Genomic DNA, 15190 nt, shown 5'->3' with positions numbered 1-15190 from the left:
TATGGGGCAGCCAAGTGAGCTTGTTGTCGAAAAGAAGACCTAGGAAACGAAACTGTGGAACCACAGGCAATCTGTGTGCAGTGAGATAGAGCTCTGGATCAGGGTGGACCGTAGTACGGCAACAGAAGTGGACCACCCGCGATTTTAAAGGAGAGAATTGAAACCCGTGTGAGAGGGTCCATGCAGAGGCACGCCGTATAGCCACCTGGAGCTGCCGTTCTGCAGATGGCATCGAGGAGGAACTAACCCAAATGCAGAAATCATCCACATACAGGGCAGGGGCGACCAAGGGACCGACAGAGGCCACAAGTCCATCGATAGCAATGAGGAAAAGAAGGACACTCAAGACAGAACCCTGTGGGATGCCCGTCTCCAGGGTCCGTGGAGAACTAAAAGCAGTACCAACTCTAACTCTGAATGACCGATGGATCAGGAACTGGCGGATAAAAATCGGGAGTGGGCCCCGAAGACCCCACTGATGGAGGGTTAGTAAGATGTGATGGCGCCAGGCCGTGTCATAGGCCTTGCGAAGGTCAAAAAACACTGCAACCAAATGGCGGCGCTGGGAAAAAGCCTGCCGAACTGCGGATTCCAAGCGAAGTAAATGATCGATTGGAGATCGTCCCTCTCTAAAGCCACACTGGTAAGGGGACAATAGATCCCGAGATTCGAGGACCCAAGTGAGCCGACAGGCTACCAGCCGTTCAAGTAACTTACAACCAACATTGGTCAAACTAATTGGCCGATAGCTGTCAACAGATAGGGGGTTCTGACCAGGCTTAAGGACAGGAACCACAATGCTATCCCTCCACTGAGAAGGGAAGTCACCCTGGAGCCAGATACGGTTAAACACCCGAAGAAGATGGAGCCGTTGTGGAGCACTGAGATGTTGAAGCAGCTGGTTATGAATGGAATCGGGGCCAGGGGCCGTATCATGAGAAGAAGATAGAGCAGAAAGGAATTCCCATTCAGTGAAAGGTTCGTTGTAAGATTCTGACTCACAAGTGGTGAAACATAAGGCGACAGCTTCAGCCTGCTGTTTTTGATGAAGGAAAGCAGCTGGATAGGAGGCCGACGCTGATGCCACTGCAAAATGGGTCGCAAGATGTTCTGCGAGAACTAATGGGTCCGTACAAATTCCATCTGGGAGGTGAAGGCCTGGGAGGGTGGACTGCCGATGGCAACCTTGGAGAGAGCGAAGTGTAGCCCATACCCGCGACAGAGGGACAGTGGAACCAAGGGAAGAAACGAATCGTTCCCAACATATCCGCTTGCTCTGTTTGATTAAATAACGGGCTTTAGCGCGAAGGCGCTTAAAGGTAGAAAGGCTGGTTACAGATGGGTGCCTCTTGAAGTGTTGCAAAGCTCGACGGCGATCACGGATGGCAATGGCAATGGCCGTACTCCACCACGGGACTTGCCGACGACGAAATTGTCCAGATGAGCGCGGGACAGCAAGGGTAGCAGCGCGAACAATCGCGTCAGACACGTCACGTAGGACGTCATCAATACAACCCGACAAAGAGGGAGAAAACTCGACCTGTGCAGTGTATAGAGGCCAATCGGCGCGGTGGAAAGACCAACGAGGTAACCTGTCCATCGGGGAGCGGGAAGGGAGCGTGATAATCAAAGGGAAATGGTCACTATCACAAAGGTCGTCGTGTGGCGACCAGTGTAATGAAGGGAGGAGAGAGGGAGAAGAAAGAGAAAGATCAATGGCAGAAAAGGTACCATGACCAGCACTGAAATGAGTCGGGGAGCCATCATTAAGAAGGCACAGGTCGTGGTCTGCAATAAATTGGTCGATAAGAAGACCTAGTCGAGTTGAAAAGGCACTGCCCCACAAAGGATGATGAGCATTAAAATCCCCAAGGAGGAGGAAGGGAGGAGGAAGTTGCTGAAGAAGGGTGGTTAAGGCAGCAGGTGTAAAATTCCGGTCAGGAGGGAGATAAAGATTGCATACTGTGACTGCAGAGTCTAAGTGGACCCTAACAGCAACCGCTTCCAATGTAGTTTGGAGAGGAATCCACGTGCTAGCAATGTCTGTACGGACCAACGTACAAACGCCACCAGAAGCCCGCAAGGGTCCGACCCGATTTCGACAGAAAACACGGAACCCACGGAGGGTCGGTGAGTGAGCATCAGTAAAATGAGATTCCTGGAGAACCACACAAACTGCTGAGTAGGACGAAAGAAGGGATTTCAATTCCGGAAGGCGACGATAATAGCCATTACAATTCCATTGGAGAACCACAGAACGATGGTTTAAATGAGGGCTGAACACGCTAAATCCAGTCATACCGCCGGGTCCCCACCCGTCACCGACAAGGAGGGGGGCGACGTCCATAAAAGACAGGTCAGAATCCGGTTGCAAAGTCGGGGAAGGGACCTCCGGTGATACCAGAGGCTCTTTGTCCCGGGACTTATGTTTCTTCTTCTTTTCAGGCTGAGATCGAGGAGGGCTGTGTGGCATAATGGAGCCAGCTGCAGCAAGATCAGGAACAGAAAGAGACCGGGCGACCTGGGGGCCGATAGACCGCGGCTCTCGCGGTCGCCGCGCTGCAGCAGTCCTCTGACCTGGAAGGTGCCGGGAAGGGGCATCCCGGGAGAAGCGCCCTTGACCGGCAGACGCCGAAGGAGTGGGACACTTCTCCGGCTGGGGAGGGGGAGCAGTGCCCAGAGGAGAGGGTGTGGGAGCCGCAGGGGAGGGGGGAAGGAGAGGGGTCCGGGATGGGGGTAAGGAAGGGGGAGGAAGGGATGAAGATGTAACCAAGGCGTAACTAGATGTCATGGACACAGGGTGCAATCGTGCATATTTCTTACGGGCCTCTGTGTAGCTTAAACGATCAAGGGACTTATACTCCTGTATCTTTTTTTCTTTCTTATAGACTGCGCAATCTGCTGAATGTGGAGAATGACTACCATGACAATTTACACATACAGGAGGGGGAACACAGGGACTCCCCTCATGGAGTGGACGTCCACAGTCCCACAGAGAGGGTCCTGGGAACAGCGAGAAGACATGTGGCCAAAACGCAAGCACTTAAAACACCGCATAGGAGGTGGGATGTACGGCTTCACATCACAGCGATATACCATAATCTTAACTTTCTCAGGAAGGGTATCCCCTTCAAAGACCAGGATAAAGGCATCAGTATCAATACGATTATCCTTAGGACCCTTCTGAACACGCCGAACAAAGTGAACACCCCGCCGTCCGAGATTGTCCCGAAGTTCCTCATCAGTTTGAAGGATGAGGTCTCTGTGAAAAATCACACCTTGTACCATATTTAGAGACTGGTGAGGGGTAATGGACACGGGAATTGTGCCAAGATGGGTACAGGCACGAAGGGCCGCAGATTGGGCAGCCGAAGCAGTTTTTATCAGTAACGAACCCGACCGCATCTTGCTCAGGGAGTCAACTTCGCCGAACTTGTCTTCAATGTGTTCCACAAACAATAAAGGTTTGACACTGGTGAAAGTATCTCCATCAGTCCTAGTGCAAACTAGATAACGGGGGAAAGGTTTTGCCCCTAGACGACGGGCCTGACCCTCCTCCCAGGGGGTAGCCACGGAAGGGTAGGCCGAAGGAGCAAGAGAAGCAGCTCTTGAGGAATCAGTACCACGCAGAGAGACGGCCGCAGAAGAGCGGCCAGAGTTTTGGACCCGTATGCGTTTCATCTGCATAGCGTCCGCCCTGATACCACCCACTCCGATCAGGGGCTCTCCTCACGGGCGCCACCCAGCCACAGCATGGGCCGTCTGGCACGGCGGCCATTGCCGGGAGTTCCGATGCTCCAGGATGACGAGCAACCACTCCAAGGCATGCATGAGGAGGTCACAGCTCAGGTATCAGAAGTGTGATCCCTGTGTGTTCAGGGGGCTCAACCAAAAGGGTACATAGCGACCCCACCACACGGGCTGGCTACCGTGCTGGCTATGCACCCTAGCATCAGACAACGACGTAAAAGAAAAGGTGGAATGTACTAGGAGGGCGCACGTCTGAGACACTAGGTAAGGTGCTCTTCCCCAAATGGCTCACACTACGGAAGAGAAATTTTGGAATGGAGGTCAAACCCCAGAGGGGGACCAAGGAATGCCAAAAGGAGGAGATGAGTACGCAGCAAAGCCGGAGTGTAAAACCAACAGAACCAGGAGGAAAGCGGGGCCAACATAAGCAAGGACACCAAGAGAGGGAGAGGAGAAGGCGAGGGAAAGGGGTATGGAGGGGAAAGGAGGGGAAGGGAAAGGAAATGCAGCCCGGGAGAGAAAGAAGGCTGCAATGGCTCGGGGCCCCGTGCTCGCCACGCACGTGTCCACAAAAGAGTTGTAGACCCCCTGGGGGGGGCGAGGGGTGGGGGGTAGAGGTAGAGCCGGCGAGGGGTGGGGGGGTGGGGGTAGAGCCGGCGAGGGGTGGGGGGGTGGGGGTAGAGCCGGCGAGGGGTGGGGGGTAGAGCCGGCGAGGGGTGGGGTGTAGAGCCGGCGAGGGGTGGGGGGTAGAGCCGGCGAGGGGTGGGGGGTAGAGCCGGGGGGGTGGGGGGTAGAGCCGGGGGGGTGGGGGGTGGGGGGTAGAGCCGGGGGGGTGGGGGTGGGGGGAGAGCCGGCGAGGGGTGGGGGTGAGAGCCGGCGAATGGTGGGGGTGAGAGCCGGCGAATGGTGGGGGGGAGAGCCGGCGAATGGTGGGGGGGAGAGCCGGCGAATGGTGGGGGGGAGAGCCGGCGAATGGTGGGGGGGAGAGCCGGCGAATGGTGGGGGGGAGAGCCGGCGAATGGTGGGGGGGAGAGCCGGCGAATGGTGGGGGGGAGAGCCGGCGAATGGTGGGGGGGAGAGCCGGCGAATGGTGGGGGGGAGAGCCGGCGAATGGTGGGGGGGAGAGCCGGCGAATGGTGGGGGGGAGAGCCGGCGAATGGTGGGGGGGAGAGCCGGCGAATGGTGGGGGGGAGAGCCGGCGAATGGTGGGGGGGAGAGCCGGCGAATGGTGGGGGGGAGAGCCGGCGAATGGTGGGGGGGGAGAGCCGGCGAATGGTGGGGGGGAGAGCCGGCGAATGGTGGGGGGAGAGCCGGCGAATGGTGGGGGGGAGAGCCGGCGAATGGTGGGGGGGAGAGCCAGCGAATGGTGGGGGGAGAGCCAGCGAATGGTGGGGGGAGAGCCAGCGAATGGTGGGGGGAGAGCCAGCGAATGGTGGGGGGAGAGCCAGCGAATGGTGGGGGGAGAGCCAGCGAATGGTGGGGGGAGAGCCAGCGAATGGTGGGGGGAGAGCCAGCGAATGGTGGGGGAGAGCCAGCGAATGGTGGGGGGAGAGCCAGCGAATGGTGGGGGGAGAGCCAGCGAATGGTGGGGGGAGAGCCAGCGAATGGTGGGGGGAGAGCCAGCGAATGGTGGGGGGAGAGCCAGCGAATGGTGGTGGGAGTGAGCGGGGGTGGGAACGAGCAGGGCGGGGGGTGAGCGAGCAGGGGGGGAGCGAGCGAGGGGGGGAGCGGGAGCGAGGGGGTGGGGGAGGGAGGGGGAGAGGGAGGGAGGGGGAGAGGGAGGGAGGGGGAGGGGGAGGGAGGGGGAGGGGGAGGGAGGGGGAGAGGGAGGGAGGGGGAGAGGGAGGGAGGGGGAGAGGGAGGGAGGGGGAGGGGGAGGGAGGGGGAGGGGGAGAGGGAGGGAGGGGGAGAGGGAGGGAGGGGGAGAGGGAGGGAGGGGGAGAGGGAGGGAGGGGGAGAGGGAGGGAGGGGGAGAGGGAGGGAGGGGGAGAGGGAGGGAGGGGGAGAGGGAGGGAGGGGGAGAGGGAGGGAGGGGGAGAGGGAGGGAGGGGGAGAGGGAGGGAGGGGGAGAGGGAGGGAGGGGGAGAGGGGGGAGGGGGAGAGGGGGGAGGGGGAGAGGGAGGGAGGGGGAGAGGGAGGGAGGGGGAGAGGGAGGGAGGGGGAGAGGGAGGGAGGGGGAGAGGGAGGGAGGGGGAGAGGGAGGGAGGGGGAGAGGGAGGGAGGGGGAGAGGGAGGGAGTGGGAGATTTATATATCGATGTTTTGGGTTTGGGAAAATATTGATAAATTATGTAACAACCACTCCATATAGATCTGGATTACTCCACTGCCTCTATTACATAGTTCACCTCGTATGCAGAAGGACAACTCTGGGCACATGCATAAGTCCAAATGTGTATAGAACAGGCAAAGTAATTAATGACGTAATAAGTACTCTTCCTATGTAGTGAAAAGTGTTTTGCATAGCATGACTGTTTATTTAAATGAATTATTGAATTGGGTGCAAAAAATTTCAACCTGACTGATCATTCATGTTGAAGCACGTTTGCTTCTGATACTGACTAAAACACCAGTCCTGGATTAAACTGGTTGTCACATTAATTAATGTTTGTTCACTACACAATTAAAGACATAGATGGTGAAACTTTAATAAATGTGACTATGTAGTGAAGTAATATTTTCTTAAGGGAAATCAAGGCAAGAATATTTTATGATAGTTTTATTTACAATAACAAAAAACATCTGCACAGGCTGTAAATCAACACTTTACAGAAAATTTTCTAACAAAGGTCCTCAGGGTAGGTTAGAACAGCTTAGGCTTTCAAACTATTAGGAACCAAACATGATGGCTTCTGCAGATGGGTCAATCTTATTACATGAATCATATCCACACAAAGTTCAGAGTGAAATATCACAACATGATCTCAATTTATTTCAAAAAGAATCTAGTTCTTATCAATAACGATCCCTAAAATGAGGGAAAAACAAAAGCAACGAAAAGAGTCACTGATAATCCTCTGTATGCCCTGTATGCAGCCAGCTATGGAGGGGGATGAGCAGTGACGATCATAGATTATGTCTTTACCCAATAGTTTATGTTTTTGTTTTTACAAAGAAGTTTAGTGTCATTACAATATAAAAGACATCAGTAATTGTTTCAATTTGTGGTTTTATTCTGGGTGATTTTAGTAATGTAGTTTTGTGCTGCCTGCAGGGCTACATTCATGTAATTTTTGTCTCGGGTTTAAATGATTATCCTAGAGTAACCAGTTTCATTACTTTAGTACATTCTTTGATACTATTATATGGCTCTACATTGTGGGAGATGGATAGGGACTAGATGCAGGTGCAGAGGAAACTGGCTGCTGTCTGCAAATAATTAGGATATGTATTGGCCCTGTTTGAAAAATCCTAGGTGACTGCTACCCTTGAGGTAAAGCACTATTGGGGAACCTTTGATGCCTCTAGAAACCTCAATGTCACTGCATGTTCCGAAGTGCATAACCAGATTAACCTTGGTCCTCCACTTGATAAGAAAGAACATGATAAACAGGGAAAATACATTTTCAGACCAAAGCTACTCTCTGCCCCATCCCTAGTATTATTATTTTAGATTTCAGTACCTCCTTTCAAATTCTCTGCATACATCATTATAAAAATGTAAACAATAACAAATAATTCTGACATTGATATATACCATCCATTTACAAACATAGCCACACTCCAAATTTGTTGTTACAGTTGCACAGGAGTGATCAACCAGCTCTTCAGTCAGAAGCATAGCCAGAACCAAACCGTGCTCAACAACATCCACATAAAAAAATATACTACTCACATTCCACTTCAACGGCTGTTTCACAGCCAGAGCCATCTGTAAATCCGCCCCCCCCCCCTTTTACTGTGCCTCTGCTTCCCAGAATTTCACTTGTGGAAATTGTTCCTTCAGTGTATTATGGTCACCTGCAATTCTGTTTTCCATCACATAATCGCCCCTATCTATCACTGCTGCTGTTCCTACCACATTTCCTAACCACAACCCCACCCCCCCTCCCCGCTCCCTCCACACTCCCTACTCCACCAGTTTCATACGCTTTTTTACACCTCAGTCTAGTCAAGACATAATCCAGTAGCCTCTCCTTACACTTTTTTCTCAGTAGTTTTCCGAAACAGAAAACACACAGCATAAGAGGGACTTCACAAAATCCGTAACTACTGTAGCCACATGTAAAATAAAGTAACAATGTAGCAAGACAAATGGAACAAGGGAAAGTTTGTGTGACTTCTTATTAACCATTGACAAGTGTGAAGTGCCTCGTGCAACATGCTTGCAAACCTTTTTAGTGGTTGGCTTTGCCTGATAAATATACGTGCAGACACAGAGACTACATAAAGAAAGGAATTACATTTGTTATTGCCAAATTCTACAACATACAGAAAAATTATTACAAATAACAATTTTTACTACAAAAAATAATAATAATTCCAATATTCTTAGTGCACTATTGTGACCATCATTCTTTTTTGTGACGCTTTAGCCAAATTTCTGTTTGTTCTCTTCTTTAATAGTGAGTGCCTTATATTATGAAAAGATACAAATATCAGCATCTACCTGCTACCACTGATGATAATTTCATCATGTATTACAAATCTGCAAATATCATCAGTGTGTCCTTTCAGAGAGAACAGGGCACGAGAAACATTTAAACCTTTCTTCGTTCGCTTGTATCCTTCTATCACATTTCCTCTGCTCAGCCACAGAACCCTGTCAGACAATGACAACCACGGCATGTACCTACAACAATAAGAGAAAAACTCATGATACTGTAAAGGTTTTAGTATTCAATTTAACTGACAGTGTCAGTTAACTGATAAAAATTCTCACAAGTGGAACACCTGAAAATAAACAAATAAAAATAAAAAGTATTCCAAGCTATTTCTACATGTGTGCTGATGGTCATGCTGCTGCTGAATGTCCTAAATCAGTTTAATCATTTATGAATGTCAAAAACTTCACAGTCGACATCAAGAACACTACTCTGATAGAGTGTCTAGACCAGTTAAATTATTAGAATGATAAAACTTTATATTCACTCTAATACCATACTAAATTGTTCTTCAGTTACAAAAAAAACTTTTACATTCACTCATTGGTGTTCATCTTCATGAGGTCTTGGTGTAATCAACACATATTTATAACAGATTTGAATGGAAACTGAAATGAAAACACTGATGCACAGTGTTTCCCTAAGAAGTAAATCTGTTAACTGTCAACTAATTCTATTGGGTGGCGACTGCTTTGGTATCTAGCAGCATTTCCGTGAACCTGCATGGCGATCAAGTATTGTGGAAGTTTACAACAATATTGATACAGTGCTACAAACATTTATACAATATTTAGGAAATCAAATGAGAAAAATAGCCCCAAGCATACCACAAAGACACTCATGCTTGCTGCACTGCATAGTTTCCACAATTAGAAACAGTGTACTCAATTTCATTATTACAATATGAGAAGATAACCAAGAAAATTACAAGACAGAGAAAAGTGGTCCCAGCAATGCCCAAACTTAAGCAGTGATACAGTTTCAGCTCCCAGACAAAACAACATCAATGAATACTTTCTTCTAAAAACAAATTTTGCGGTATGATAGTGCTTGCTTTGCTTTAAGTCTAAGACTGTAGACTTTTGATCATGAATAAAAAGTGCATTTATTCACGTTCCACATCATCCTTTTTTTTATTATTATTTTTTTAATCTGTTGGGAGTACTCATATTTATGAGCCCTCCATGGAGTGAAAATGCTGACAGTAAAGTTTTGATGGAATTCATTCCTTTGATATGTGGGAGGCACACACTAAGATCATGACTTTCCTTAAAAATTTGGAAATAATGCTACAAATAACAGAGCAGGTTGTTCCAGCTCAAATGCCAGCGTGTAGGCAGCTGGGGTCCAAGGGGAGAGGTGGGCAATGCAAACAGCTCACAAAATCTGTGGCAATACTATTACTGCATTTAAGCACGTAGTTTTCCCATTGCTTAAGGAGTCTGGAATATTACTTTGCAGAGTTTTAGTTACTGGCATGAAGCAATTACTTTAAAAATTGTCTCTTTAGATAGCTATATGTTTTTTGAAAAGTTACTGCAACATTTTTCAGTGGTTAGTGCCTGCAGAACTATTACTTTCAATTCATTACTGTAGATACAAAGGTGGTTTGATGAGTTCGGTGAAAGTGCAAGGAAAAAAAAAGTTCGTTTCGCAAAGAACTCTCCTTATTTCTCAATATAGTCTCCTTTGAGGGATATGCACTTGGTCCAGTGACCCTTGAACGTTCTCATCCCATCAGAAAAATAGGTTCTGTCACACTCTGCAAAATACTCATTGCCTGCAACTACCACTTCCTCATTTCGTCAAAATTTCTTCCCAGCAAGATAAAATTTCAAGTTGGGGAACAGGAAGAAGTTACTCTGGGGACTAAGTCCCGCAAACAGAGCAGATGTGGAACCAGTTCAAAGACCCATTGATGCACTTCTTCCAGTGTTATCACTCATTTGTACAATGGTGCATTATCCTGCTGAAAGAGCACTTTTTCGCGTGCCACCAGTTAACAAATAGTGCCCAATACGCAACCTAGCTAAAATGATCTCCTCGCAACAAGAGGGCCGAGAGGAGGTTGGTCAAGCCACTGGGAGAGGTTTAATTTCCCCGAGCGTGTTCCAGTGAAGAGAAGACCAGTGGTGATGCCAAAGTGACACCATCTCCCGACAGAGGGCAAAATGGAGATCATCAGAAGGAATGGAAGACCTAGCAGGCCAAGGTAAGAGGAATGTGGAGGAGGAAACAAATGAAGTGTAGTCCCCTCAGCAGAGGCCAGTTGCCATCCTTAAGACTCAGTGCTACAGGGCACAGAGGCTGGAGAGCGCCGTCTCTCAAAATCTACAGAGGCATCAGCATTCTCCCTGGGTCAGCCTGCAGATTCCAGGGCAGAAAAATGGTCGGTGGTGGGCCCAAACAAATTGAAGGCTGGTCGGGTGTGGGTATCACACGGTGTCACCATTGATGAGAATCTCCGAGTCAGGAAAGAGCAAGACCATTTGCCTTTGTTCATTTTCTTAGAGCCTTTACAGTTGACAAATTAAGACTCAGACATTTGTTGGTTGGAGGGACATAAAAAATCTTCATAGGAGCATTCCTTTCATCCTATCCAGGCTGCAGGTTGTGTAGCAGGCAATTTTGCTGCCAGGGGCGAAGACTTGGTGGCTTGTTGTGCAGCTGTAGGAGAAAGAGGTAGGGATGCTATCACGATATTGGATGTCACAACTGTAATACCGAATTGGAGGTCGCAAGTCTGCATGACCATGTCATTCGCAGAGTGAGGCATAGCAAGAACTGTATTACAAGTGCCAAATGGTAAAATACAGCCAACAACTTGCGAGCAATGGCGTAGGGTACCTTTTTCTTCAAACAGATCTCCTGAACGGCCCTCTCATTGAGGTACATGGGACACTCATGGGATGGGGTAGAATGGTCGTCTTTCCAATTGATACAGGAGGGAGAGGGAGATGAGTAATTGTCCTTGCGAGCATCTCCATCACAATTAGCACAATTGGCTGCATTTTGACAGGACATGCATGTGTGGTTACACCTATGACACTGGTAGGAACACATCAGGTTTGGAATGTATGGTTGGACCATGATGACTTCACAGCCTGCCTTAATCTTCAATTGAAGCACTACTCGATCATGTGTGATAAAAAGAGTGTGTGTAGATACTAAGGTTGCATCAACCTTTTTCATTACCCAATGGACCGCAGTAACACCCTGATCAAAGAGATAAGTTTGGATTTCTCTATCAATCAACCATTAAGGAGTCGAGTGTAAATAACACAATGCAAAGAATTCAGCGTACAGTGGGCCTCGACACGAACAGGATAGCAGTGGAGGAGCAAAGCTGTAAGCAGCTGTTGGATTTAAAACTCACAATTGGTCTCTAGAAGCAAAGTCCCATTATGTAAGCAAGAGCAGGATTTCACAGGGCCTGCAATTACAACACCTTTCTGAATAACAAACGGATTAACCGTAGCAAAAAACTGACCTCCTTTAGTAAATGATACCACAAGGAACTGAGAAGCTGCTGGGAGAGTCTCTGAATCTTTAGCCTCACTCAGTTTACATTTAGCAGATGTAGACTGAGATGATGATTGGCTCATTGCAAAGAAATCCCCATGACTGCCTGCGTCTCCAATGATGTGCTCCTTCTAACAGGGGGACCCTCTCAGAGGGGTCTCACCCACCTTATGTGATTGTCCATAACTCAGGTCACGCCTCCCAAACTCCAGACAGAGGGCCCAACTGGCAATTGGCAAGATAATAGCTCAGGCAATCACACCTCCCTGGGCCTGGCCTATACCAGGGGGTATGTGCGAATCCTAGCTGTTGACCAGGCACTGGGAATTACGCATCAAACACGTGGGTTGGCCTTCAGGAACGCACAGGTAGGAAGAAGAAACAAAGAGAAAACCTCAAATACCAAAGCGGAGGAAGAGAAAAAAAAAAAAAAAAAAAAAAAAAAGGAACAGATGAAATATTCTGATGCCGGGCTTTCAAAACTTCAGAATACACTCCCATCATCCCAGACATGTTCCCCCAGGGACGGGAAAAAGAACTGCAGGATGATAAGACATGCAGCACGGTACAGGAAGAGATGCTGCAAAGGCTATGGCCCCATGGTAGCCAAGCACAACTCACCAAAGAGTGGTCAGCCCTTGGGGCAAGGCAAGGCAGGGGAGGGAAGGGAGGGCACACATTGATATGTATGCCACAAGCACCACAAATTGGAGGGTCCTCTTGCTGGAGCAAGAAGCCATGCATCTGAGTATTGTGGCCTATGTGAAGGTGAGTATGGAGGACCTCATTCCATTTTCGTGGCTGAAAGGAGGTATGCCATAGCTGCAAAGTGGGCTTTACTAGATGCAGATTATTGTCTGTCACTTCCAACCAATCATCCTCCCATCGAAGCACAATTCTACAGATCAACAGTGAGGCAATAACATGCAAGGGTGGAACACTAAAATAACTGAGGATCATGACATGCCTCCTTAGCTGCTATATCTGCCCTTTATTCTCGACAATACACATGTGCCCTGGTACCCATCAGAAAGACACCTTCTCCAGCTGTTATAACCGGAGGAGGGCATTCTGGATGTTCTGGGCTACTTTGTCTGCTGGGTACAAGCATTGTAGAGAGTGAAGAGCACTCAGAGAATCCGAACAAATTTTGCATTCAAAGCACATCTCATCTGCTCCACTACCAGCAAGATCGCATATAATTCTGCGTCGAAGATAGCAAAGCCTCGAGGCAGTCGGACCTTGAGGACACAATCAGGGAAAACAAGAGCAACCAACTGAGTCCCCCTGTTTAGACCCACCTATGAGGATAGCTGCACAGTTGTGGTCATCAGTTAAAATGTCATAAAATAATGTATTAAAAACATATGCATGAGTGCAATCTCTCCTGTACTACACCAAATCTAAAATTACTCTGGGTCTCTGCAGGCCATGGTGGCAGGCTGTTAAAACCCTGGATTTGGGTTTGAATGTGCTCCGCACTGAGCGACATCAGCACACACTGCAGGTGGATCCCAAACAGCATTGTTGCCCATGAATAATTGGAGAAAAGGCCATCCAGAGGTGGAAGAGCAATTGTAGGGCATACAGGTGAAGTCGGAGCTGTGAGGATCTTATCTGCCCGACACACCATGAGCAGCTTCTGGCAGATGGTGAGTGGCGGTTCTCCAGCCTCAGCACAGAGACTGGGCATGGAGCTGGTCCTGTAAGCATAAGCGGCCAGCCTAATCCTCTCATGGCAAATAGCATCAACAATTTTCATGTGGTAAGGCCTCACTGACATGTATACTGTGCACACACAGTCTAGCTGTGAATGCATAAAACTCCCCAAGACCTGTGTCTAAGGCACTTTACGATATTCAGTGCCTTCTGTGTTCTGGCTTTCAGGTCTCTCAATTGTGATAACCATGACAATATGGCATCAAAAATATGGCCTAGAAATCTCGCTCAAACTTTGAAATGAAGAATGGTATCCCCCATATGCAAGTCAGGTAAGTTAAAAATACAACGAGAATGATTAAAATGAACACACTTATCTACAGAAACCTGAAAACCTGACTTAGCAGTTCACATCTCCACACTATAAGTTGCAACTGATGAGTAACTGCTGCAAAACTGAAGAAAGCACAGAAAACAACAAAATCATCCACAAATAAAGCACCTTGTACAGGACTCTTTACTGTAGACATGATAACTGTTTATGGTTATGGCTAAGAAGGGTAACACTTAAAAAATAAGTGCTCCGAGCAACACCATTCTCCTGCTCAAAACGAGCTGCCAGTGTGTCACCAACGCACGACCTAAAGAATCACTGAGACAGGACAGACTGTATGAAGATAGGGAAGTGGGAATGAAAGCCCAATTGATGGAGTTGCAAGAGAATACTGTGTCTCCAAGTAGTGTTGTACGTCTTACTGGTAAAGAATACATCAAGACAGACATGTTTACTTAGGAAAACTTGCTGAGTAGTCACCTCTAGTAAGGTCAGGTTGTCGACAGTGGACCGAAATCCCTGGAATCCACACCAAGTGGCTAAGAAGTCGCACAGTCGGTGAGACCCTTTCCTGGTTTGGTAAGAGGTATCATTGTCTCTCTCCACAAGCTGAGGAAGTGCCCTGTCTGCGATATCAAATTAAAACATTCACGGAAGATTTCCTTTGACACTGCTGGCAAATGTCTAAGCAAGCCGTACAGAATTTGGTTGTGAACGGGTGCAGAATTACGAGTTTCAGACAGTGCCAATTCCAGCTCCCACATCGAGAAAGAGTAGCTGGAAGACTCAGAATTTTGGGGTCTTAAGTCCAACTTACCCGTATCTGTAGTCTCACAGTAGTGGGAAAACGTTGGATCATGGTTGTCACTGGCAGTAATCGCTGCAAAATGCTCTGCCATCATTCGAGTGATGTCTCGAGTCATTGTTTGTAAATGGAACTTATCAGTTCACCAAGGTACAGGTTGCCTCCTAAGATGACCTGAAGACTCCCGATTGATAAATCAGCAGCATAATGGATCACTTGTGTGATGCAGCCCAATTTTCATGGACCCTGTCACAGTGTTCAAATACAGCCAGCTGGCTGAACAGTGTCCAGTTAGCCCTGATGACCATCCATTTCAGTGCCTTCCACTTAACCAATCCTCCATCCTACAGAGGTAAAAACAGGTAGCAGATGGTGATGATCTCATCCACGTGAACAGGGACAGCTTGTAGCTCAATAACCATGGAGAGAGCAGAGGAATGGTGTCTGTTATTGACAAACACAGGTTGTCCTTTCAGTGAATGATATAGCTCCATGTCACACAGGCATTAGTGTTTCT

The 15190-nt window shown here is 48.5% G+C and overlaps 1 protein-coding gene across 1 annotated transcript in view; it reads right to left on the bottom strand.

The window, feature by feature from the left end:
* The window catches only part of LOC126188101 (F-box/WD repeat-containing protein 4-like), an 84358-nt gene that overhangs the window by 58680 nt on the left and 10488 nt on the right, over positions 1-15190 (bottom strand). The window contains exon 3 of the mRNA XM_049929567.1: positions 8359-8541. Coding sequence (XP_049785524.1) covers positions 8359-8541 — 183 coding nt within the window. The remainder of the gene's footprint in view (positions 1-8358; positions 8542-15190) is intronic.

Source organism: Schistocerca cancellata, chromosome 5, assembly GCF_023864275.1.
Source record: "Schistocerca cancellata isolate TAMUIC-IGC-003103 chromosome 5, iqSchCanc2.1, whole genome shotgun sequence".
Classification (NCBI taxonomy): Eukaryota; Metazoa; Arthropoda; class Insecta; order Orthoptera; family Acrididae; genus Schistocerca; species Schistocerca cancellata.
Note: the sequence above shows the minus strand (reverse complement) of the source record. Positions and strands in the feature narration are given on the sequence as shown.